The sequence below is a fragment of the Chiloscyllium plagiosum genome, unplaced genomic scaffold (genome assembly GCF_037043375.1).
Source record: "Chiloscyllium plagiosum isolate Xiang-an unplaced genomic scaffold, Cpla_swu_hap1 HiC_scaffold_46, whole genome shotgun sequence".
NCBI lineage: Eukaryota > Metazoa > Chordata > Chondrichthyes > Orectolobiformes > Hemiscylliidae > Chiloscyllium > Chiloscyllium plagiosum.
The window spans coordinates 4,457,990-4,484,858 of record NW_028270184.1 but is presented as its reverse complement, the minus strand read 5'-3'; the positions used below and the strand labels follow the sequence as shown (position 1 = coordinate 4,484,858).

General features: G+C 51.8%; 1 protein-coding gene across 5 annotated transcripts in view; it reads right to left on the bottom strand.

Moving 5' to 3' along the window:
• Positions 1-26,869, bottom strand: part of LOC122543809 (uncharacterized) — a 953,710-nt gene that overhangs the window by 22,122 nt on the left and 904,719 nt on the right. For all 5 annotated transcript variants that reach the window (XM_043682599.2, XM_087983745.1, XM_087983746.1 and 2 more), the window contains 2 exons: positions 14,108-14,189; positions 11,439-11,534 (listed from right to left, as the gene is read on the bottom strand). In XM_043682599.2, coding sequence (XP_043538534.2) covers positions 11,479-11,534; positions 14,108-14,189 — 138 coding nt within the window. In that variant the 3' untranslated portion in view covers positions 11,439-11,478. The remainder of the gene's footprint in view (positions 1-11,438; positions 11,535-14,107; positions 14,190-26,869) is intronic.

Here is a 26,869-nt window from a genome sequence, read left to right as displayed (position 1 = left end):
CCACAGTGGAGCGAGCACAGGCTCAGTCCCACGATGGAGCGAGCACAGGCTCAGTCCCACGGCGGAGCGAGCACAGGCTCAGTCCCGCGATGGAGCGAGCACAGGCTCAGTCCCGCGATGGAGCGAGCACAGGCTCAGTCCCACGGCGGAGCGAGCACAGGCTCAATCCCGCGATGGAGCGAGCACAGGCTCAATCCCGCGATGGAGCGAAATCAGGCTCAATCCCGCGATGGAACGAGCACAGGCTCAATCCCGCGATGGAGCGAGCACAGGCTCAATCCCGCGATGGAGCGAAATCAGGCTCAATCCCACGATGGAGCGAGCACAGGCTCAATCCCGCGATGGAGCGAGCACAGGCTCAGTCCCGCGATGGAGCGAGCACAGGCTCAATGCCGCGATGGAGCGAGCACAGGCTCAGTCCCGCGATGGAGCGAGCACAGGCTCAATGCCGCGATGGAGCGAGCACAGGCTCAGTCCCGCGGCGGAGCGAGCACAGGCTCAATCCCGCGATGGAGCGAGCACAGGCTCAATCCCGCGATGGAGCGAGCACAGGCTCAATCCCGCGATGGAGCGAGCACAGGCTCAGTCCCGCGGCGGAGCGAGCACAGGCTCAGTCCTGCGGCGGAGCGAGCACAGGCTCAATCCCGCGATGGAGCGAGCACAGGCTCAATCCCGCGATGGAGCGAGCACAGGCTCAATCCCGTGATGGAGCGAGCACAGGCTCAATCCCGTGATGGAGCGAGCACAGGCTCAATCCCGCGATGGAGCGAGCACAGGCTCAATCCCGCGATGGAGCGAGCACAGGCTCAATCCCGTGATGGAGCGAGCACAGGCTCAATCCCGCGATGGAGCGAGCACAGGCTCAATCCCGCGATGGAGCGAGCACAGGCTCAGTCCCGCGATGGAGCGAGCACAGGCTCAATCACGCGATGGAGCGAGCACAGGCTCAGTCCCACGGTGGAGCCAGCACAGGCTCAGTCCCGCGATGGAGCGAGCACAGGCTCAATCCCGCGATGGAGCGAGCACAGGTTCAGTCCCACGATGGAGCGAGCACAGGCTCAATCCCGCGGTGGAGCGAGCACAGGTTCAGTCCCACGATGGAGCGAGCACAGGCTCAATCCCGCGGTGGAGCGAGCACAGGCTCAATCCCGCGATGGAGCGAGCACAGGCTCAATCCCGCGATGGAGCGAGCACAGGTTCAGTCCCACGATGGAGCGAGCACAGGCTCAATCCCGCGATGGAGCGAGCACAGGCTCAATCCCGCGATGGAGCGAGCACAGGCTCAATCCCGCGATGGAGCGAGCACAGGTTCAGTCCCACGATGGAGCGAGCACAGGCTCAATCCCGCGATGGAGCGAGCAGAGGCTCAGTCCCACGATGGAGCGAGCACAGGCTCAATCCCGCAATGGAGCGAGCACAGGTTCAGTCCCACGATGGAGCGAGCACAGGTTCAGTCCCGCGATGGAGCGAGCACAGGCTCAATCCCGCGATGGAGCGAGCACAGGCTCAATCCCGCGATGGAGCGAGCACAGGTTCAGTCCCACGATGGAGCGAGCACAGGCTCAATCCCGCGATGGAGCGAGCAGAGGCTCAGTCCCACGATGGAGCGAGCACAGGCTCAATCCCGCGATGGAGCGAGCACAGGTTCAGTCCCACGATGGAGCGAGCACAGGTTCAGTCCCGCGATGGAGCGAGCACAGGCTCAATCCCGCGATGGAGCGAGCACAGGCTCAATCCCGTGATGGAGCGAGCACAGGCTCAATCCCGCGATGGAGCGAGCACAGGCTCAATCCCGTGATGGAGCGAGCACAGGCTCAATCCCGTGATGGAGCGAGCACAGGCTCAATCCCGCGATGGAGCGAGCACAGGCTCAGTCCCGCGATGGAGCGAGCACAGGCTCAATCCCGCGATGGAGCGAGCACAGGCCCAGTCCCACGGTGGAGCCAGCACAGGCTCAGTCCCGCGATGGAGCGAGCACAGGCTCAATCCCGCGATGGAGCGAGCACAGGTTCAGTCCCACGATGGAGCGAGCACAGGCTCAATCCCGCGATGGAGCGAGCACAGGTTCAGTCCCACGATGGAGCGAGCACAGGCTCAATCCCGCGATGGAGCGAGCAGAGGCTCAGTCCCACGATGGAGCGAGCACAGGCTCAATCCCGCGATGGAGCGAGCACAGGTTCAGTCCCACGATGGAGCGAGCACAGGTTCAGTCCCGCGATGGAGCGAGCAGAGGCTCAATCCCGCGATGGAGCGAGCTCAGGCTCAATGCCGCGATGGAGCGAGCAGAGACTCAATGCCACGATGGAGCGAGCAGAGGCTCAGTCCCACGGCGGAGCGAGCACAGGCTCAATCCCGCGATGGAGCGAGCACAGGCTCAATCCCGCGATGGAGAGAGGAGAGGCTCAGTCCCACGGCGGAGCGAGCACAGGCTCAATCCCCCGATGAAGCGAGCACAGGCTCAGTCCCACGATGGAGCGAGCACAGGCTCAGTCCCGCGATGGAGCGAGCACAGGCTCAATCCCGCGATGGAACGAGCACAGGCTCAGTCCCGCGATGGAGCGAGCACAGGCTCAGTCCCGCGATGGAGCGAGCACAGGCTCAGTCCCGCGATGGAGCGAGCACAGGCTCAATCCCGCGATGGAGCGAGCACAGGCTCAATCCCGTGATGGAGCGAGCACAGGCTCAGTCCCGCGATGGAGCGAGCACAGGCTCAATCCCGTGATGGAGCGAGCACAGGCTCAGTCCCGCGATGGAGCGAGCAAAGGCTCAATCCCGCGATGGAACGAGCACAGGCTCAGTCCCGCGATGGAGCGAGCACAGGCTCAATCCCGCGATGGAACGAGCACAGGCTCAATCCCGCGATGGAGCGAGCACAGGCTCAATCCCGCGATGGAGCGAGCACAGGCTCAATCCCGTGATGGAGCGAGCACAGGTTCAGTCCCGTGACGGAGCGAGCACAGGCTCAGTCCCGCGATGGAGCGAGCACAGGCTCAATCCCGCGATGGAGCGAGCACAGGCTCAATCCCGCGATGGAGCGAGCACAGGCTCAATCCCGTGATGGAGCGAGCACAGGCTCAATCCCGCGATGGAGCGAGCACAGGCTCAGTCCCGCGATGGAGCGAGCACAGGCTCAATCCCGCGATGGAGCGAGCACAGGCTCAGTCCCACGGTGGAGCCAGCACAGGCTCAGTCCCGCGATGGAGCGAGCACAGGCTCAATCCCGCGATGGAGCGAGCACAGGTTCAGTCCCACGATGGAGCGAGCACAGGCTCAATCCCGCGATGGAGCGAGCACAGGTTCAGTCCCACGATGGAGCGAGCACAGGCTCAATCCCGCGATGGAGCGAGCAGAGGCTCAGTCCCACGATGGAGCGAGCACAGGCTCAATCCCGCGATGGAGCGAGCACAGGTTCAGTCCCACGATGGAGCGAGCACAGGTTCAGTCCCGCGATGGAGCGAGCAGAGGCTCAATCCCGCGATGGAGCGAGCAGAGGCTCAATCCCGCGATGGAGCGAGCACAGGCTCAGTCCCACTGCGGAGTGAGCACAGGCTCAGTCCCACGATGGAGCGAGCACAGGCTCAATCCCGTGATGGAGCGAGCACAGGCTCAATCCCACGATGGAGCGGGCAGAGGCTCAATCCCACGATGGAGCGGGCAGAGGCTCAGTCCCGCGATGGAGCGAGCACAGGCTCAGTCCCGCGATGGAGGGAGCACAGGCTCAATCCCGCGATGGAGCGAGCACAGGTTCAATCCCGCGATGGAGCGAGCACAGGCTCAGTCCCGTGATGGAGCGAGCACAGGCTCAATCCCGCGATGGAGCGAGCACAGGCTCAATCCCGCGATGGAGCGAGCACAGGCTCAATCCCGCGATGGAGCGAGCACAGGCTCAGTCCCGCGATGGAGCGAGCACAGGCTCAGTCCCACGGCGGGGGGAGCACAGGCTCAGTCCCGTGATGGAGCGAGCACAGGCTCAGTCCTGCGATGGAGGGAGCACAGGCTCAGTCCCGTGATGGAGCGAGCACAGGCTCAGTCCCACGGTGGAGGGAGCACAGGCTCAGTCCCACGGCGGGGGGAGCACAGGGTCAGTCCCACGGCGGAGGGAGCACAGGTTCAGTCCCACGGCGGAGGGAGCACAGGCTCAGTCCCACGGCGGAGCAACACAGGCTCAGTCCCACGGCGGGGGGAGCACAGGCTCAGTCCCACGGCGGAGCGAGCACAGGCTCAGTCCCACGGCGGGGGGAGCACAGGCTCAGTCCCACGATGGAGCGAGCACAGGCTCAGTCCCACGGCGGAGCGAGCACAGGCTCAGTCCCACGGCTGAGCGAGCAGAGGCTCAGTCCCACGGCGGGGGGAGCACAGGCTCAGTCCCACGGCGGAGCGAGCACAGGCTCAGTCCCACGGCGGGGGGAGCACAGGCTCAGTCCCACGGCGGAGCGAGCACAGGCTCAGTCCCACGGCGGAGCGAGCAGAGGCTCAGTCCCGTGATGGAGCGAGCACAGGCTCAGTCCCGCGATGGAGCGAGCACAGGCTCAGTCCCGCGATGGAGGGAGCACAGGCTCAATCCCGCGATGGAGCGAGCACAGGTTCAATCCCGCGATGGAGCGAGCACAGGCTCAGTCCCGTGATGGAGCGAGCACAGGCTCAATCCCGCGATGGAGCGAGCACAGGCTCAATCCCGCGATGGAGCGAGCACAGGCTCAATCCCGCGATGGAGCGAGCACAGGCTCAGTCCCACGGCGGGGGGAGCACAGGCTCAGTCCCGCGATGGAGCGAGCACAGGCTCAGTCCCACGGCGGGGGGAGCACAGGCTCAGTCCCGCGATGGAGCGAGCACAGGCTCAGTCCTGCGATGGAGGGAGCACAGGCTCAGTCCCGTGATGGAGCGAGCACAGGCTCAGTCCCACGGTGGAGGGAGCACAGGCTCAGTCCCACGGCGGGGGGAGCACAGGGTCAGTCCCACGGCGGAGGGAGCACAGGTTCAGTCCCACGGCGGAGGGAGCACAGGCTCAGTCCCACGGCGGAGCAACACAGGCTCAGTCCCACGGCGGGGGGAGCACAGGCTCAGTCCCACGGCGGAGCGAGCACAGGCTCAGTCCCACGGCGGGGGGAGCACAGGCTCAGTCCCACGATGGAGCGAGCACAGGCTCAGTCCCACGGCGGAGCGAGCACAGGCTCAGTCCCACGGCTGAGCGAGCAGAGGCTCAGTCCCACGGCGGGGGGAGCACAGGCTCAGTCCCACGGCGGAGCGAGCACAGGCTCAGTCCCACGGCGGGGGGAGCACAGGCTCAGTCCCACGGCGGAGCGAGCACAGGCTCAGTCCCACGGCTGAGCGAGCAGAGGCTCAGTCCCACGGCGGGGGGAGCACAGGCTCAGTCCCACGGCGGGGGGAGCACAGGCTCAGTCCCACGGCGGAGCGGGCACAGGCTCAGTCCCACGGCGGGGGGAGCACAGGCTCAGTCCCACGGCGGGGGGAGCACAGGCTCAGTCCCACGGTGGAAGGAGCACAGGCTCAGTCCCACGGCGGAGGGAGCACAGGCTCAGTCCCACGGCGGGGGGAGCACAGGCTCAGTCCCACGATGGAGCGAGCACAGGCTCAGTCCCACGGCGGGGGGAGCACAGGCTCAGTCCCACGGCGGGGGGAGCACAGGCTCAGTCCCACGGCGGGGGGAGCACAGGCTCAGTCCCGCGATGGAGGGAGCACAGGCTCAGTCCCACGGCGGGGGGAGCACAGGCTCAGTCCCACGATGGAGCGAGCACAGGCTCAGTCCCACGGCGGAGCGAGCACAGGCTCAGTCCCACGGCTGAGCGAGCAGAGGCTCAGTCCCACGGCGGGGGGAGCACAGGCTCAGTCCCGTGATGGAGGGAGCACAGGCTCAGTCCCACGGCGGAGCGAGCACAGGCTCAGTCCCACGGCGGGGGGAGCACAGGCTCAGTCCCACGGCGGAGCGAGCACAGGCTCAGTCCCACGGCTGAGCGAGCAGAGGCTCAGTCCCACGGCGGGGGGAGCACAGGCTCAGTCCCACGGCGGGGGGAGCACAGGCTCAGTCCCACGGCGGGGGGAGCACAGGCTCAGTCCCACGGCGGGGGGAGCACAGGCTCAGTCCCACGGCGGGGGGAGCACAGGCTCAGTCCCGCGATGGAGGGAGCACAGGCTCAGTCCCACGGCGGTGCGAGCACAGGCTCAGTCCCACGGCGGAGCGAGCACAGGCTCAGTCCCACGGTGGGGGGAGCACAGGCTCAGTCCCTCGGCGGGGGGAGCACAGGCTCAGTCCCACGGCGGGGGGAGCACAGGCTCAGTCCCACGGCGGAGCGAGCACAGGCTCAGTCCCACGGCGGAGGGAGCACAGGCTCAGTCCCACGGCGGGGGGAGCACAGGCTCAGTCCCACGGTGGAAGGAGCACAGGCTCAGTCCCACGGCGGAGGGAGCACAGGCTCAGTCCCACGGCGGGGGGAGCACAGGCTCAGTCCCACGATGGAGCGAGCACAGGCTCAGTCCCACGGCGGGGGGAGCACAGGCTCAGTCCCACGGCGGGGGGAGCACAGGCTCAGTCCCACGGCGGGGGGAGCACAGGCTCAGTCCCGCGATGGAGGGAGCACAGGCTCAGTCCCACGGCGGTGCGAGCACAGGCTCAGTCCCACGGCGGAGCGAGCACAGGCTCAGTCCCACGGTGGGGGGAGCACAGGCTCAGTCCCTCGGCGGGGGGAGCACAGGCTCAGTCCCACGGCGGGGGGAGCACAGGCTCAGTCCCACGGCGGAGCGAGCACAGGCTCAGTCCCACGGCGGAGGGAGCACAGGCTCAGTCCCACGGCGGGGGGAGCACAGGCTCAGTCCCACGGCGGGGGGAGCACAGGCTCAGTCCCACGGCGGGGGGAGCACAGGCTCAGTCCCACGGCGGGGGGAGTACAGGCTCAGTCCCACAGCGGAGCGAGCACAGGCTCAGTCTCACGATGGAGCGAGCACAGGCTCAGTCCCGCGATGGAACGAGCACAGGCTAGGTCCCTCGGTGGAGGTGGAGCGAGTGGGCTGATTCCTGGCTGGGTCCCACGGTGGAAGTGGAGAGAGTGGGCTGATTCCTGGCTGGGTCCCACGGCGGAGGTGGAGCGAGTGGGCTGATTCCTGGCTGGGTCCCACGGCGGAGGTGGAGAGAGTGGGCTGATTCCTGGCTGGGTCCCACGGTGGAGGTGGAGAGAGTGGGCTGATTCCTGGCTGGGTCCCACGGTGGAGGTGGAGAGAGTGGGCTGATTCCTGGCTGGGTCCCACGGTGGAGGTGGAGAGAGTGGGCTGATTCCTGGCTGGGTCCCATGGTGGAGGTGGAGAGAGTGGGCTGATTCCTGGCTGGGTCCCACGGTGGAGGTGGAGCGAGTGGGCTGATTCCTGGCTGGGTCCCATGGTGGAGGTGGAGCGAGTGGGCTGATTCCTGGCTGGGTCCCATGGTGGAGGTGGAGAGAGTGGGCTGATTCCTGGCTGGGTCCCACGGTGGAGGTGGAGCGAGTGAGCTGATTCCTGGCTGGGTCCCACGGCGGAGGTGGAGCGAGTGAGCTAATTCCTGGCTGGGTCCCACGGCGGGGTGGAGAGAGTGGGCTGATTCCTGGCTGGGTCCCACGGCGGAGGTGGAGAGAGTGGGCTGATTCCTGGCTGGGTCCCACGGCGGAGGCAGAGTGACAATGACGGTTATTCTATTCTATTCTATCATCACCATTCCACTCATTCCCTTCCTGATATAAAATAATCACTAATAAATCCAACAGAGGAATTTAGGAAAAACCTCATCAGCCAGAGAATGTCAGAATATGGGATTCCCTGTTTAAGGAAGTTGTATTAGTACTTTTAAGAGGGAGGAGGATTGGTAGGATGGATGGGAAGGTGATGGGGTGGAATGGGAGAAGGTTTATGGAGAGCAAGAGCACCAGCACAAAGCAGCTGGGCCAAATGGCCAGTTTCTAAACTGTAAATTTAAAGTAAGGTTCAGTACAAACCCTTCCTAGTCAGCCCTCCACCAAAACTCGCTGGACGTAGCCTGAAAGAGTGGGATCTTGCTTGATGTGCCATTTCCAAAGAGTGGAAACCTCCAGGTAATTCCCCTCAGCTCAGTGTCTCATCATCAGAGGCATAAAGCAATTTACCAATTAGATAAACCAAAACAGATGCAACTGGATAAAACGGTGACAGAATCTGATGTACTGCATGTCCCACTGCACTATTTAAACATCTGTTTTACCCGAGTGAGTTGTGAGACAGTGTGAGTGATTGCAAATTAAAGCATTCGGAGATAGCTGTTACGATGCTGCAGCTTTAGTTAGTCAGTGAGTCGAGATTTAAATTTGAAAACTCTCCTTCACATGACCTTGCTCCTTCGGGTAAACCTCTGCCCTTCACTCCCTGCCAACCCCCAGCCCTCCTCTTGGCCTGCAGCTTTCTTTCCCCACAATTTAGGACAAACTCTTTCATCTTACATCACTCAGCACTTTCAATCCTATCTCGTAAACAGATTCCCACTCCACTTCCTCCTATCATCGGCTATGTAGCTGTTCAAAGTGTTGTTGTTGTATATAGAATGCATTAGGCCGACATGATTTTGTGTTTGACAGTGTTCGTCCAATGTATCTGATCTTCAGCAATGAGCTCACTCAATTTAAAGACCCCAAGATACCAGTGGGTATTCATTTCCTTGCCTCCGGATGGTGCTGCCAGTTGAGAGGGATCCAATCCCAGGCATTCTTTGGTGCTTTGACATTGAAATGTAGAACCGAGAAACTGTGGTAGGCCACTTGGCCCTTTGAGTCTGTTCTATGCGTGTCTCAGTGCCAGCATGGCAGCAAATGTGGAGGTCTGAACCTGTTCCAACACCCACACTTACCAATACGTTTTAGTAGGTAGACATGATGAGCACAAATGTTTCTCACTGAGGTGAAATGTTTCACTCCAACCCCCGGCTTAGCTGTAAAGTGACGGCTGATCACAGAACATTCAGTTCATCTACCCAACAAGGCACTGCAGGGCTTCTCTATGACCTTTAGCACTGCCTTACTCTGGCCAAGACAGGATCAGGAAGAGGCCATCCAAGCTCTTAAGGCAGTTCTGCCATTCCTCAGTAAGTCAATATTGAAATTTTACATTGCTCCTTCACGACACGATGGTTGACATGTGCCTCTGAGGAGTAGCTGGGACAGGGGGCTTTGTTAGCACAAATACGTTCATCTGTGACTCAGTTGAGACACAAATCTGTGTGTTCAAGTCTTGTAATGATCCCAGCTAAAGGTAATACTGAACAATGGAGCCGGTGGCCAAGCACGAGTCCCCTTTGCCACACCGTCCCTGTTCGAACGATAGTCACCACTCTTTGATGCCATCTCATCTCCATTGAAGCCCTCGCCTCAGTCCTCACTGGACCTCATCAATGCAGATGGTCTCAAAGCTGCCAGGTACCACACCGGCCTAAACTTGACTCTGTCGTCGCCATGAGTCTGTTTCAGACCCACCTCACTAATGCACCTGCTGCTGGGTCTCATACTGGACTCAAACTCACCTCTGCTACTGCTTCCATGAATCTGCGTTGGATGCAGACACTGCCAGGAACCTAATGCTGCCACCATGAGTCCAAACTGCTGGGCCTACTTGAGTCTGCGCAGCCGGACCTACTGGGGTCCACGCTGCTGGGCCTACTCGAGTCTGTGCTGCTGGGTCTACACAAATCTACGCAGCTGGACCTGTTCGAGTTCACACTGCCAGGCCTACTCAAGTCTGTGCTGCTACGCCTGCTCGACTCTACGCTGCCGGACAAGCCTACCACGAGGGACCTTGACAAATGCTTCAGGAAAGTCCACGTTGACAACTTCTATTGCCCTCCCCTCATTAATTATCATCATCACTTCCTCAAAAAACTCAATCAAATTTGTGAGATGCCTCCTCCACAGAAAGTTATACTGATTATCTCTCGTAAGTCCAATCTTTTCCAAATGCGACAGAATCCTGTCCCTAAGGAACTTGTCCAATAATGTCCCTACCACTGATGTAAGGTTTGCCAGCCTGTAATTTCCTGGGTTACCCCTTTGACCTTCTTAAACAAGGGAATAACAAATGTTCCAGCGCTGAAGGACGTCATTTGATCCATTTGGTCTGCACTGGCTCTCGGATTGAGCAGGTCAGTTAGTGCCATTCTCCCCTGCCTTCTCCCCATGACCTTGAATAGTATTTCTTTTTGGAATTACAGTGTACCTTCCCTTTGAGAGCTTCGCTTGAACCTGCGTCCTCCATATTCTCCAGCACTGCAATCCAGGCAATTACCACTCACCGCACTAAAGGTTTCGGTTACATCTCTTTTACTATAAATCTCTGCCCTCTCCTTCTCAACCCATTTACGAGTTGGAAAAGCTTCTCCATATCCATCAGACCGTAAGGTATCGGAGCAGAATTTGGTCATTTGGCCAAATGAGTGTTCTCCACCTTTCAATCATGGCTGATATGTTTCTCAATCTCATTCTCCTGCCTTCTCCCTGTAACCTTTGATTCTCCTTACCAGTCAAGAACCTGTGTATAGAAAACTTTATTTTCAGTTTAAAAGAGGGAGCTTTACTCTGTATCTAATCCCATGCTGTTCTGTCCTGGGAGTGTTTGATGTGGCGGGGGGGAGGGGAAGTGTAGAGAGAGCTTAACTCTGGCTCTAACCCTATGCTATCCCTGTTCTGGGAGTTTGATGAGGGGACAGTGTAGAGAAAGCTTTACTCTGTATCTAACCCCGTGCTGTCCCTGTGCTGGGAGTGTTTGATGGGGGGGTAGTGTAGAGGGAGCTTTACTCTGTATCTAACCCCATGCTGCCCCTGTCCTGGGAGTGTTTGATGGGGCGACAGGGTAGAGAGAGCTTTACTCTGTATCTAACCCCATGCTGTCCCTGTCCTGGGAGTGTTTGATGGGGACAGTGTAGTGAGAGCTTTACTCTCTATCTAACCCCATGCTGCCCCTGTCCTGGGAGTGTTTAATGGGGCGACAGGGTAGAGAGAGCTTTACTCTGTATCTAACCCCATGCTGTCCCTGTCCTGAGAGTGTTTGATGGGGGGCCAGTGTAGAGGAAGCTTTACTCTGTATCTAATCCCGTGCTGTCCCTGTCCTGGGAGTGTTTGATGGGGGATCAGTGTAGAGGGAGCTTTACTCTGTATCTAACCCCATGCTGTCCCTGTCCTGGGAGTGTTTGATGGGGCGACAGTGTAGAGGAAGCTTTACTCTGTATCTAATCCCATGCTGTCCCTGTCCTGGGTGTTCGAGGGGGAACAGTGTAGCATACCCTCTGTTTAAAAGAGTACAGGCACTTTATTCTGGATGTGGAGAGGAATGTATAAAGGGATGTTCAGGAAGAGGAGGTTTGGAGGCTAAAACACAATGGATGTTTGGTTGTTACTGAAACACAATAAATCACTCCTTGGCAATGAAGAGCAGACACAAACCTTGCTTGTCTCTGTGTTTCAACATTTTCTCAGTCTGGTTTTAATTTTTGTCAGTTGTGTTGGACTTTCCCCTTAGAGAGTCTGGAGGAACAACATCTGAAAAGAAATGAAAAATCATAAAGCAAAATTATAGCTGACAGGAAAGGACTACTATTTCTCTCTTCATTTTTCTTTTATCTGTCAATCTTCCTGGCATCCAGTGTTGTTTCATTGGGAGGTTATGACAATCAAATAGTGTCTCCTTTGTCCTTTGGGGAAGCATGGTTGGTCAATGCATCATGATTCCTGCCTGGCCAAAAAGGCTTGATTCCAGGATTAACTGTCCTGTCTGGACTGGTCAGTCATTATCATGGTAATTATGAAATAGGAACAATAATCACTCTCATATCATTCGATGGAGGAATATCAGTCAAATTCTTGTCCCTGTTCTTAACAGAGATGTGCAGATGTAACAGAAGAGGATGTTGACTGACAGATTGCTCTGTCTGAACAGCCTTCCATCAGTGTCCTGGATAAACAATGGTGAGATGTGCCAGGGAGCAGATACATTAACCAGTATTCCACCGTCAATCAGCACCTTCTGAAAGAGTCATAGAGTCAGAGACGTACAGCATGGAAAGACCCTTCAGCCCAACTCCTCCATGCCAAACAGATATCCTAAATTAATCTGGTCCCATGTGCCAGCACTTGGCCCATACCCCTCTAAATCCTTCCTATTCATCCAGATGCCTTTTAAATATTGTAAGTATTCCACCACTATCTCTTGCACCACTTCCTCTGGCAGCTAATTCCATACACGCACCACCCTCTGTGTGAAAAAGTTGCCCCTTAGATCGTTTTTAAATCTTCCTCCTCTCACTTTAAACCTATGCCTTGTAATTATAGACTTCCCTATCCTGGGGAAAAGACCTTGGCCATTCACCCTATCTTTGCCTCTCATGATTTTGTAAACCTCTATAAGGTCAGCCTCTGATGCTCCATGGAAAACAGCCCAAGCATGTTCAGCCTCTCCCGATAGTTCAAACCCTCCAACCCCAGCAACATCCTTGTGAGTCTTTTTTTGAACCCTTTCAAGTTTCATAACATCCTTCCTATAGCAGGGAGACCAGAATTGAATGCAGTATTCTAAAAGTGTCCTAACCAATGTCCTGTATAGCTGCATCATGACCTCCCAACTCCTATACTCAATGCACTGAACAATAAAGCAAGCGTACCAAACTTCACTATCCTGTCTACCTGTGACTCAATGTTAAAGAACTATGATCCTGCACTCCAAGCTCTCTTTGTTCAGCAGGACCTTACTATTAAGTGTATACATCCTGCCCTGATTTGCAGCACCTCACATTTATCTAAATTAAACTCTATCTGCCATTCCTTGGCCTATTGGCCCATCTGATCAAGATCCTGTTGAACTCTGAGGTAAGTTGGAGACTTAGTTAAAAACCATACCAAATAGCCTTCTTCTGTGCTGTAACGACTCTATTAGACACGCTCCTTGGATGCTGCCTAACCTGCTGTGCTTTTTCAGCACCACACTCTTGACTCTATGACACATTACTCCATCCAAATCCCCACCCTTTCACAAAGGCACTTTCTCCCGAACCCTCCCAGTTTATGAAGACAATGTATTGTGCTGTGAGAGGAATAATGCAGTCTGTGTGCTCAAGGTAACTTTTACCACTTTCCTTTATTCAGGCATACGCTGGGGAGCCAAAGGACAGAGCGATAAATCTCTTTGGACTCCCAGAACAACAGTCCCAGTATATTTTATAATATTCCAGATCAGTGTTCACCCGATCCCACCAATTACACAGGAGGTCACATCCAAATTTGTAGATGATTGATACACTATCTTTCACTGGTCAGAGTTGGCCCACTTCTTGCCCGTGGCTTCTTGCCCGTGGCTGCTTGCCTCGCCTGTTGGTCATGGTTTGCACACTCCCGATGTATGCCCAGACATTGTTGTGTGAGATTCATCCTTTCGATAGGATGATGTTGCATCGAAGGAGGCCATTTGTTCCGTCCTGGCCACGCGAGCTCTTTCATAGAGCTAACCAAATATTGCCACTTCTGACCTCCTCCTTCCTCTCACTCAATTTACTGCCCCTTGCCCTCACCCTACTGAACCAAGCTTCCCCCACTACATCCCAATTCTGCCTCTTGCACCTCCCTCAACTTGCCCTGCCCTTTCCCCATCCCCTTCGATTCCCCTTTTGCCTATATTTTAAGCGTGGGAGGGGGGGGGATTGAGTCAATTATCTGCTGGATTTGATCAAAGGCTTCAGTGCTAGATACTTCTCCATCAATGGCACTGTCTGTCTGACGCTGGAATGAGGAACTGATGTGGAGTTGTTTGAGCTGGGTGGCCAGTGTCTGTGGGCCAGGGTGTGACCCACTGTCCACTGTCTGAGCTCAGGTATGGCCACAGTATACCCTGGTGGGTGGTATGGAGAAATGATCAACCAGAGTAGAAATTGCATCTTCTGCTACTATCATCACCATTGGTATTTTTACATTTCCCAGTGCCCGGCAATAACTCTTCATCCAGATATTGACCCACGGCTTGATTCCTATATCCTGTCATCACGAACGCGGGTTTGACTGGTCCTCTTTATTATACTAACAAGGGACATCAGAAGTGAAATGTGAAGAAGGTTGAGTTGTCTTACCAAACGGGAAGTAAATTGGCATCTTTTGCTTGTACAGGTTGTAATCAACATCCAGAAAGACGCAGAATATAATGCGGTCGAACTGAAAAAGACATGATCTATCAGTGCTCACCAGCCAGTGCTTAACATTGTACTTAACTAGAACATGAATTTCATCTGCACTTTATATCCCTTCACTGACCTGCAACTTCAAACTTACACATCACTGTGCAAGGCTCCTCTGTAGATTTGGGTATCGGAAATATTGAGAGAGAAAAAGTTTACCCTGTTCCCCAGTTGATTTTTATGGAAGCATTCATAAAATCACTACAGTGCTAAGAGAGGCCATTCAGCCCATTGTGTTTGCACCAGCCCTCTGAACAGCATCTCACCCTATTCCTGTAATCTCACAATTACTATAGTTAGCCCACATCGTCTGTGCACTACAGGGCAATTTAGTGCGGTCAATCTGCCTAATCTGCGCATGTTTAGACTGTGGGAGGAAACCAACGTAGACACGAAGTTTGCACATTCTCCCCATGTCTGCGTGGGTTTCCTCCGGGTGCTCTGGTTTCCTCCCACAGTCCAAAGATGTGCAGGTTAGGGTGGATTGGCCATGCTAAATTGTCCCATAGTGCCCAGGGATATGCAGGTTAGGGTGGGTTGGCCATGGGAAATTGTCCCGTAGTGTCCAGGGATGTGCAGGTTAGGTGGGTCCCCCATGGGAAATGTGGGGCTACAGGAATAGGGTACGGGACGGGTCTGGGTGGGACGCTCTTCAGAAGGTCAGTGTAGACTTGATGGGCTGAATGGCCTGCTTCAATACTGTAAGGGTTCTATGATTCTATGAGAAAATGTAAACTCCACACAAACAGTCACTGAAGGTTAGAATCGAACCCAAGTCCCTGGCGCTGTGAGGTAGCAGTGGTAATCACTGAGCCACCATGTTGCCCATTGATTCTTATTGGCAACATGTGCCCATTAGAAAGGGAACAGGTCCACCAGATGCTAATAGCACTCACTCATAAATCCCAATTTACATCCCTCTGCATACATCTCAAAGTACCTGCTTCCCAGGTAAGCATGCAACTCTTTACAAACACTTTGTCTTTCCCATGTTCCACTTCATCACAACCTTTTCTGAAAAAGGCTGTCTCTGCATTTATTTGGAACTGATGAGCACTGTCAGAGACTGGCCTCTTGACTATGAGAGGCATCATAGGTGCTCAGGCAGGTTCAACGGCAAAAGTAACCCAATTTTAGAACTGTCTTTTCGGTGCACAGGCCAATTTGCCTTTGTGTTCTGAGTATTGTGGAATGACAGGAAGTTTTTATCCTGGGACGCTTTTTCTTATATTTCAGGGAGCCATGTCTGGAAGGCAGGATATCTTTGCAGGATCACATGAGGGAGGAGAAGATGGTGACTAACTTGAGCAGGGAGTCTGCCTTCTGACACTCTGAGAGTCCTTTCTTTAAACATATTCTGACCATTGGTCACACCTGAAACAAGGGGGTTTCCTGCAGGAAGTTATTCTATTCTATCAACCAGTACCTTTTGATTTATTACTGTCACGTGTACCAAAGTACAGTGAAAAGTTTTGTTTTGCGTGCAGTACAGGCAGATCATACTATACAAAGGATATAAGGGTGACAGAACAGAGTGAGGAATACAATGTTCCAGTGTAATTTTAATTTAGTTGGAATTGAAATTTAAAAGAGCAGAACGATTGTAAGATTTTAAGAATAAGATCTGCTGTGGAGAGCTTACAAAGAGCTACCATGCTTTGGTGCCATCTTGTCAATCTGAGTGAATAATGGAGTAGGCTTCAAGGGGCTGAATGGCCTGTTACTTCAACATTCAGAATGGATGTGCCAGATGAATAAATGCTCTTGACCTTCCAACAAAGCACCTTCGCCCAGAATGGATTGCATTTTTCAAACTGCTGGAAGAAATGGGCCCCTTCCACTAATCCGGCAGCAGAAAGCAGTGTGAGGGGGTTAGCACCTAACCCCAGGACAACAGCACAAAGCTCCAGCACAATCCTGCCAGAGACTGAGCCCTTGGCCCTTATCACAGCTCGACACCCGATGCTGACCCACTGCCGATTTCATTTCAGAGAGAGCTGCGTGAAATTTCAATTAAAAAACAAATTTACTGCCCTGCAATTCAAAACAGGCCACCCGCTGACACTGAGGGGCATTCCATGTCTAGCTTCCAGATGAAAAAGAAATAAAATGATATTCACTCACTCAGAGGCTGAAATGAAAAGCGTCATTATAATTAAACTGGCTTTAGTATAGTTTCAAATACAACAAGGAGCTGCAGCGGCTGCAAGCAAAGCCTTTGTCAACAGGCACTCAATAAAGGACACATTCTGAGGTCACTGCATTTAACTGTAATTATTCAGTTTTAAAACAGAATTGAATTTATCTCCCTGCTGGTGCAGATGAGCTTTCATTAAGATGATAGGAACCTCCATTTAGCTTCAAATCTCTTCAAATGTCTGCTTCGTGAGGACAAAGATGATGTTTGGCCCAGTTGTTATTCCTGTCCATCTCACGATATGCATGGCCAAAGCAATTAACCTGGACAAACCCTTTGAATTTTTTAGCCTCCAGCTGATGCATATGAGGAATGAAAAACTATTAAAAGCAACTAGGGACATCCCTCAGACATTGGGTTATTAAACCATCAAAATCATTTTAAAAAAACACAGGGCATTCATTTAGCGAGAGATAGAACTGAATAAAGTCAAATTATATTAAACTACCATTCACCACTTGGGGCACTGTCAATAGTTGACATTATAAAAAAAGAGGCACTGGAGACGTTGGAAGATTTACTGGAATGATATCAAAATTGAAAGGTTATAACTTGTCAGGAAAAGCGATACTGATTCACTCTTTTCTGTAGAACATAGAACACGGAGTGGTGCCCCAATAGAGGTCTTTCAAATTGTAATGGGGATAAAGCGTAGAGGTAGAGAAGATGCTTCCACTGAAACAGTGAGGAGAAACTTCCTCACCCAGAGAATGGGGTGAATGTAGAATGTGCTCCATCAGGTGAAGAGCACCGATGTGTTTTAAGGCAAGTTGGAAAAGTAAATGGTGGTGAAAATATCCCAGCATTCACAGCAATAGGACCAGTTTCCCATTGGCTTTATAGGTTTATTATAGAGATTTCAGTATCATTATGAATGCAGATGTGCCATTTCCTGAAAACTGAGCGCATCCACAGTGACTGATACCCAGGCTGGGTCAATGAAGACTTCCTCCTCCCTCGACCTGCACCCAACATTCACCATTTACCAACTCGCTCCAACATCACACAGGAAGCTCAATATCCTCAAGGACAGTGCAACCCTGGTTGGCTCACTCCCTCTGTCACTGTCACTGGGCCCAGAATTCAGTCCTGTGATTCCTCCTTGATCACATGGCTCCAAGCTTCCAGGGCTTCCCTGAGAGAAGGGAGTTGGCCTCAAGTCCCAAAAAGCACACATCCCCAGCATCCGGACAGTCATGAGGGAAGATGCCAGGAAGTGTGTGGAGGTGTGGTTCTGCTGAAGCTGATGTTCCCTGTTTCCGGTCTCCAATTCCTTTCGCAACGTGTCGAAACTTATATTCTTCCCCCAAACAATGTCACCTGAAATTATTCATTTATTGTTTGCTGGTCCGTTCTTGGCACTTAAATGACTGCTGCATTTTCATATGTTACAACAGAATTGCACTCCAAAAGCAGCTGTAAACATTTCAACGGAAATTCTATGTGCCATATAAATCCACACTCCTTCTCATGTTAGACAGGGTTTTGAGGAGTTTTCATTCTGAAAACTAAGAAATAAGTAACAGGCTCAGCTTATTTTCCTTGTGTTAAACCTTTGCCACAAGAGATTCAGTTCTCCTCCTGAACACATGCTGTTTTACAGAGTGCTGAGCTGCCAGTAGATGGCACTGGTGTTGAACAGGTTGGGGAACCATGACACTAGTCAGCAATTGACCATCAACAAAACCCAGTGAAGAGTACTTCAGTCAGGCCTCAGTCCAGGGACAACAGTGACCAATTTTGCAAAGAAAACACATACATCTGAATCCAGCAGAGATCAAACCTGGGAATGCTACAGCTAATCTTAGAATGAAGACACCTTGCTGAAAAATTGAGAAATCATTGATGTAGGGTGGCACAGTGGCTCAGTGGTTAGCACTTCTGCCTCACAGCACCAGGGTCCCAAGTTCGATTCCAGCCTTGGGTGACTGTCTGTGTGGAGTTTGCACATTCTGCGTCTGCGTGGGTTTCCTCCGGGTGCTCCGGCTTCCTCCCACAATCCAAAGATGTGCAGGCCAGGTGAATTGGCCAGGCTAAATTGCCCATAGTATTAGACCATAAGACATAGGAGCGGAAGTAAGGCCATTTGGCCCATCGAGTCCACTCTGCCATTCAATCATGGCTGATGGGCATTTCAACTCCACTTACCCGCATTCTCCCCGTAGCCCTTAGGTGCATTAGTCAGAGGGAAATGGTTCTGGGTGGGTTACTCTTCGGAGGGTCGGGGTGGACTGGTTGGGCCGAAGGGCCTGTTTCCATGCTGTAGGGAATATATATAATCTACATAAAACTAAGTAAGCAAGTCGGAACAAAGACAACAGGAATGGGGTCTGACGGGCTGAATGGCCTTTCCTCATTATTATCTGCAATATCAAGCAGGCCAGCTGTCCAGTTTTGTTTTCAGTATGCTCATCCTTTGTTTTCATGAGCTGAAAATATTATTGGATTTTGGAAAAAAACACAAGGAATAGCATATGGAAAAAAACACAAGGAATAGCACTGTTCTATCGACCATTCAAAATGCTTGATCTAAATCCATTGTTCCTTTGGTTATTCATCTTTGTAAATCGAAGGATCATATCTTCATGCAACATTAAAGATAAGCTGTCGCAAAGTATAGTGTTTGTCGCAGAGCCAATTAAGAATTGCATACACAATATATAAAAGTGGGCAGCACGGTGGTGCAGTGGTTAGCACTGCAGCCTCACAGCGCCAGAGACCAGGGTTCAATTCCCACCTCAGGCGACTGTGTGTGGAGTTTGCACATTCTCCACGTGTCTGCGTGGGTTTCCTCTGGGTGCTCCGGTTTCCTCCCACAATCCAAAAATGTGCAGGTTAGGTGAATTGGCCATGCTAAATTGTCCGTAGTGTTAGATGAAGGGGTAAATGTGGGGGAATGGGTCTGGGTGTGTTGCACTTCGGCGGGTTGGTGTAGACTTGTTGGGCCAAAGGGCCTGTTTCCACACTGTAAGATAAATCAGGAGGAAGTAATTTACCTCTTAGCCCAGTTCTACCTTCAGTTTGATCACGCCTGATCTCCCTGATCACTCCATCTCCCTGTCTTAGATTCACATCCTTTCTTTTCCAATCTTACCACAAAGCATTCTAAACCATAAGAAGTCTGGACAGAATGGATAGGGAGAAACTGTTCCCACTCACCAAAGGATGAATTATATGTGCAGATACATTCGTTTTTCCTCAAAAAAATGCAGGCAGTCAATTCATGTAATATTTTGTGAATTCCACTTTGGAAACAGAACCAGTCTGACTCAAGTTTGGGATACAGACAGACTCTGACCTCACGCCTTTAATGCATTGTCTGAGCTGAAATGTCACCTTTTGTTATAAAACCTTAAGTTGTCTCGAGAAGATGACTTAAAAGAAGTTCTGGGATTTACATATTAATGAACCGAAACCTGCAACCCACTCTAAAAGTGGAATGACTTAACAATCCAGATTTGTTCAATATATCATTTCAGTTGCATGACACTGTAATCTTTTGCTATAAACTGTGTCTTATGATCTTATACTCTACTACGACCTGATGAAGGAGCGGTGCTCCAAAAGCTAGTGCTTCCAAATAAACCTGTTGGACTGTCACCTGGTGTTGTGTGATTTGAACTTTGTCCACCCCAGTCCATCAAGATTTACCAGGATGTCATTGGGAATGGAGTGTTTCAGATATGGATAGTGGCTGGGACTTCTTTCACTGCAGCATAGGAGATTGAGGGGTGACCTTTACAGAGGTTTATAAAATCATGAGGGGTATAGATAAGGTAAACAGCAGATGTCTTTTCCCTAAGGTGGGGGCTTTTTAAGATTCGGGGGCACATCTTTAAGGTGAGAGGAGAAGGATTTAAAAAAGACATGAGGGGCAATTTTTTTTAACAGACAGTGGTCTATGTGTGGAATGAACTTCCAGAGGAAGTGCTGGACAGTTGCAATATTTAAAAGGCATTTAGATAAGTGCATGAATAGGAAATGTTCGGAGGAATTTGGGCCAAGCACAGGCAGTGGGACTAGTTCAGTTTGGGATTATGGTCAGCAGGGACTGGTTAGATCAAAGGGTCTGTTTCTGTGCTGGATATTTCTATGACTCTACAAACAGAGTATCATATAAATGGAGCTTAAAAATGTGTTGCTGGAAAAGCACAGCAGGTCAGGCAGCATCAAAGGAGAAGGAGAAGGAGAATCGTCGTTTTGGGCATAAGCCCTTCTTCAGGAATGAGGAGGGTGTGCCAAGCAGGCTAAGATAAAAGGTAGGGAGGAGGGACTTGGGGGAGGGGCATTGGGAATGCGATAGGTGGAAGGAGGTTAAGGTGAGGGTGATAGGCCGGAGAGGGGGTGGGGGCGGAGAGGTCGGGAAGAAGATTGCAGGTCAAGAAGGCGGTGCTGAGTCTGAGGGTTGGGACTGAGAAAAGGTGGGGGGAGGGGAAATGAGGAAGCTGGTGAAATCCACATTCATCCCCTGTGGCTGGAGGGTTCCTAGGCAGAAGATGAGTCGCTCTTCCTCCAGGCGTTGTGTTGCCATGGTCTGGCGATGGAGGAGGCCAAGGACCTGCATGTCCTTGGCGGAGTGGGAGGGGGAGTTAAAGTGTTCAGCCACGAGGCGGTTGGGTTGGTTGGTGCGGGTGTCCCAGAGGTGTTCTCTGAAACGTTCCGTAAGTAGGCAGCCTTTCTCCCCGATGTATAGGAGGCCACATCGGGTGCAGCGGATGCAGTAAATGATGTGTGTGGAGGTGCAGGTGAATTTCTGATGGATATTGAAGGACCCCTTGGGGTCTTGGAGGGAAGTGAGGGGGGAGGTGTGGGCGCAAGTTTTGCATTTTTTGCAGTTGCAGGGGAAGGCCTCCTTCTTCAAAGACCGCAATTTCCCCTCAGACGTGGTTGACAATGCTCTCCACCGCATCTCCTCCACTTCCCGCTCCTCCGCCCTTGAATCCCGCCCCGCCATTCGCCATCAGGAAAGAACCCCAATAGTCTTCACCAACCTCCAGATACATCGGATCATCTTTCGTCATTTCCACCACCTCCAAACGGACCCCACCACCAAGGATATATTTCCCTCCCCACCCCTATCAGCGTTCCGGAAAGACTCCCTCCGCGACTCCCTTGTCAGATCCACCCCCCCCCCACCCCACCAACCCAACCTCCACTCCCGGCACCTTCCTCTGCAACCGCAAAAAATGCAAAACTTGCACCCATACCTCCCCCCTCACTTCCCTCCAAGGCCCCAGGGGGTCCTTCAATATCCATCAGAAATTCACCTGCACCTCCACACACATCATTTACTGCATCCGCTGCACCCGATGTGGCTTCCTATACATTGGGGAGACAGGCTGCCTACTTGCGGAACGTTTCAGAGAACACCTCTGGGACACCCGCACCAACCAACCCAACCGCCTCGTGGCTGAACACTTTAACTCCCCCTCCCACTCCGCCAAGGACATGCAGGTCCTTGGCCTCCTCCATCGCCAGACCATGGCAACACGACGCCTGGAGGAAGAGCGACTCATCTACCGCCTAGGAACCCTCCAGCCACAGGGGATGAATGCGGATTTCTCCAGCTTCCTCATTTCCCCACCCCCCACCTTTCCTTAGTCCTAGCCCTCAGACTCAGCACCGCCTTCTTGACCTGCAATCTTCTTCCCGACCTCTCCGCCCCCACCCCCTCTCCGGCCTATCACCCTCACCTTAACCTCCTTCCACCTATCGCATTCCCAACGCCCCTCCCCCAAGTCCCTCCTCCCTACCTTTTATCTTAGCCTGCTTGGCACACCCTCCTCATTCCTGAAGAAGGGCTTATGCCTGAAACGTCGATTCTCCTTCTCCTTTGATGCTGCCTGACCTGCTGCGCTTTTCCAGCAACACATTTTTAAGCTCTGATCTCCAGCATCTGCAGTCCTCACTTTCTCCTAGTTGATCATATAAATGGAGAATGGTTGCAGAATTTCAATGTGTAAAGTGACGAAGAGTTCTAGTGCATGAGTCACTAAATGGACACGTGCAAATATAATATGTAATTAGGAAAACCAACAGAATATTATTCTTTATTACATGAGAAGTTGAACATAAAAGTACAGACACTATGCTTCACTTATACTGGGCATTGGTGAGGCCACATCTGCAATACATCTCGCTCTGGTGTCACATATGTTTTGTCAACGCGACTTCACTGTAATGCGATTGACGAATTGGGGACACTGTCACTAAAACACAAACTTTTAAGAGGTATGTTGGCTGTAACATGATTACATCGCCAACACTTTAAGTGCCATTTCTAATGCGTGATTTTTCTATAACGCGGGATTGCATAAGAACACAACCATCAAGGTATAGAAGAACTGACTGCACTGTTTGCACTATTAGTCTCCTTGTTTAAGGAAGGATATAAATGAGTTGGAGGTGGTTCAGAGGAAGTTTAACAGGTTGATTCCCAGAAGGAAAGGTTTGAAATACTGGGCTTGTTTATACTGGAGATTTGAAAAGGAAGGGTGACTTGACTGAAATGGATAAGATCCTGAACAGTCTTGACAAAGTGGACATGGAAAGGATGGTTTCTCTAGCAGGTGATTAACTAGGGGCATTGTGTAAAAACTAGAAGTCACCCATTTAGACCAGCGATAAGGACAGCTGCTTTCCTTTAAGAGGATTGTGCGATTGTCTGCCCCAGAAGGCAGTGGAGGTGGGATCTTTGAATGTTTTTAAGGTGGAGATAGACAGATTCTAGCTGAGCAATGGAATTAAAGGTTATCAACAGTAGATGGGAATGTAGAATTCCAAACACAAACTGTTCCGCCACAATCTTATTGAATGATAGAACGGGGACAAGGGGAAGAAATGCCGACTTCTGCTCTTAATTTGCATGTTCATATCTTCTGAGTCCTTAAAGCGTTCGACCATCTACGTTGCACGTGATAGAATACCACCCATTTGTCTGAATGAGTGCAGCTTAATACCATCCAGGATGAAGTAGCCCCATCCACCACCTTATATATTCAATCCCTCAATCACTGGTACACAGTAACAGCAGTACCATCTACAAGATGCACTGTAGTAACTCACTGAAGTTTCTTTAATAGCACCTTCTAAACCTGTGACCTCTATCACTGAGAAAGACACAATCAGAAGTCACACGACACTAGGTTATAGTCCAACAGGTTCATTTGTAATCATAAGCTTTCGGAGTGCTGCTCCTTTGTCAGGTCAAGTGAGCCATGCTCTGATTTCTCTTCACAGATGCTGCCAGACCTGCTGAGCTTTTCCAGCAACTTCTGTTTTTGTTTCTGATTTACAGCATCTGCAGTTCTTTCAGTTTTTATTTGACAAGTTGGGGGGGGGGGGGGGGGGTGGGGGGGAAGAGGGGAATGTCCAGGATCACTGGCCTAGTCCACAGTCATTATGTTGCATGCCTATCTAAAGACACAAACTGGGAAAGGTTAGGTGGAGAAGGCAAGGATTTTGGGTGTTGCAAAGATTCTGCAAAACTTCTGCACTTCCTTTGGTGCAAATGCTCATCATCAAATCAGATTTCCTGGGTGTATCTAAATAAAACCTTCCCAAAAAAAAGCTATTTTCACAGTTTGATAATGAGAAACACTCTATTCAAAAGCTGACAGAATGTGTGGCTATATAGAGCTGTATCTCTGTTGTTATATCCACACTGCTGCCCCATCAATCATATCAACAGTCTCATTTAGAGCTCCGTTTGAATCCAAAAGGACGAGATTGTATTTTTTTTCTTCAGTGATTTTCTCTTTACTCCTGAAGATTTTGATTGATGCCCAGGGTTATTTCCACAGGCATTGCTGCCCTCCTGCACCTTGCCAAAATGACCATTTAACATGCAAACTACATCAGTCCAATGGGCACCTTTGCTGTGCATGTAAATGTCCTTTCCTGACGCATACAGGCAATTTCTTTCTCAGACATGTGATTGAGTATAAGCATTCTTCTCTCTTTGAGTTGACTACAGAGATGTGCAGCAGGAGAACTGGCTGGTCCCTGAGCTGTGAAATATGCAGTGCTCTCCTACGATGTGTGTGGAACGTTCTTGCACTGGAGCTGTAGGCTGTCTAAACCCTCCTAAGGCTTTCCGTACACATCTTCACTGTATCCAGTGATTTTAATGTGGAGGAGACGGTGTTGGACTGGAGTGGACAAAGTTAAAAATCACACAACACCAGGTTATAGTCCAACTGGTTTATTTGGAAGCACTAGCTTTCGGAGCGCTGCACCTTCCTTGGTTGTCAACCACCTGATGAAGGAGCTACGCTCCAAAAACTAGTGCCTCCAAGTAAACCTGTTGGACTATAACCTGGTGTTGTGTGATTTTTAATTTTTTTTCCAGTGATCTTGTGATGGTGACTTGGAGATTTTCTTCATTGAGGGGATGTGACCTTTCTGACTGCATCACCATTTGTTCCCCATCCCTAAATGCCTCTTGTGATTCTCATGCCTTATTGAACTGCTGCAAGTTTGGAACAGTGTTATTTTCCCAAGTCAGGATGGTGTGTGATTTGAAAGACAACTTGTAGGTGGTCGTGTTCCCTGGTCCTGCTTCGAGGTGGTGGAGGTCATTAGAGTCATAGAGCTATACAGCAAGGAATCAGCTTTTGCTGACCAGATAGCCCAAATTAATCAAGTCCCATTTGTCAACATTTGGCCCATATCCCTCTAAACCCTTCCTATTCATATACCCGTTCCGATGCCTTTTAAATGCTGATATTGTACCAGCCTCTACCACTTTCTCTGGCAGCTCATTCCATACACACACCACCCTCTGTGTGAAAACATTGCCCCTTAGATCCCTTTTAAATCTTTTCCCTCTCACCTTAAACTTATGCCCTCCAGTTGTGGACTCCCCTACTCTGGGGAAAAGACCTTGTCTATTTACCCTATGCATGCCCCTGATGATTTTATAAACCTCTATAAGGTCACCCCTCAGCTTCTGACGCTCCAGTGAAAACAGCTCCAGCCTATTCAGTTTCTCCTTGTAGCTCAAAACCTCCAACCCTGGTGTGGAAGTACAGCTAATGTAAACATACAAGGTCCATGTGCAGCAATAACATAATGACTGGGAAATGCTGTTGGCTGAGGGATAAATATTGTTCCTGGAACAATGCCTTCCCCCACACTTGCCCACGAAGTGCTGTGGAATCTTTTATCTATGTCTGAGAGGGCAAGACAAGGCCTAGGCTTAATGACCCTGATTGAGAGGTGGGACCTCTGGCAGTGACACACTCTCTCAGTACAAGACAACAGTTGGGCATAGGTACAGGACTACAGTACCATTTCATCTCTGAAAGGAAGTGGTTATAGCAAAATGTAAAGAGTAACTATACAAAGATATTGACAGGAGTCAAACTTTCTTTGAGGTAATGAGGTAAGTTTGGCTAGGCTGGGGCTGTTTTCTTTGGAACAGAGGGAAGGTTTAATTTAGGTGTATAAAACTGAGAGGAATCATTTTCCACATAGGGGCCAGTGGGGCCTGGAACTTGCTGCCTAAAAGGATGGCTGAGGCAGACACACTCAACATGCTTAGAAGATCCATGAATGTGAAGTTGAAGTGCTGTATCCTACCAGCCACAAATTGCTACAAAGTCTTAGTAAGCAGTATAAACAGTTTCAGCTGATGGTGACCCAATGGGCAAACCGCACCATATAGCTTCAAGACTGCCAGGCCAGATTGCGTACTTGCAATTGAGTCCTACCAGTGAGCCAACATAAGGACAGGACTAGGCCAATCGGCCCCTCAAGCCTGTTCTGCCAGTCAATCAGATCATGCCTGATTTGTGGTCTAACTCCATGTACCTGCTTTTGGCCCACATCCCTTATAGATTTGCTTAGCAACATTCTAAATCTAAGAAAGATACATTTTCACAACTGATCCAGCATCCTCTGCCATGACTGTAAATGTGACTGGTCAGCAGGGGCCACACTTGCTTTTATGGTTGGCCATTTCACACCAACAGTGGATGTGTCCACCTGTAGGGACCAGCAATGGTGTTAACTGCTCTTGGCCGAGCAGACTTACACTTGGCAGTGGGGAAAGCAGGAGACAGTAATGTTGTGACAGTACAGATTCAAATCTAGTGAGATGCCCCACATCTGACCTGCAGGATGCACTGAGGATAGATCTCCACATTTCCTTGTTAGAACATATCTGAAACAGTCGTAGTAGCAAATTAGTGCAGATGCTGAAATCTGTACTTAAAACAAAAAATGCTGGAGATCACAGCAGGTCAGACAGCATCCTTGGAGAGAGCGCAAGCTATCATTTCAGAGTCTAGATGACTCTTCATCAGAGCGGATGGGAAGTGCGGTATGGTGACTAAGTGGTTAGCAGCACTATCTCACAGCGCCAGGGACCCGGATTCAATTCCAGCCTCGGATAACTGTCGATATGGGATTTTCTCATTTTCCCCATGACTGCGTGGGTTTCCTCAGGGTGCTCCAGT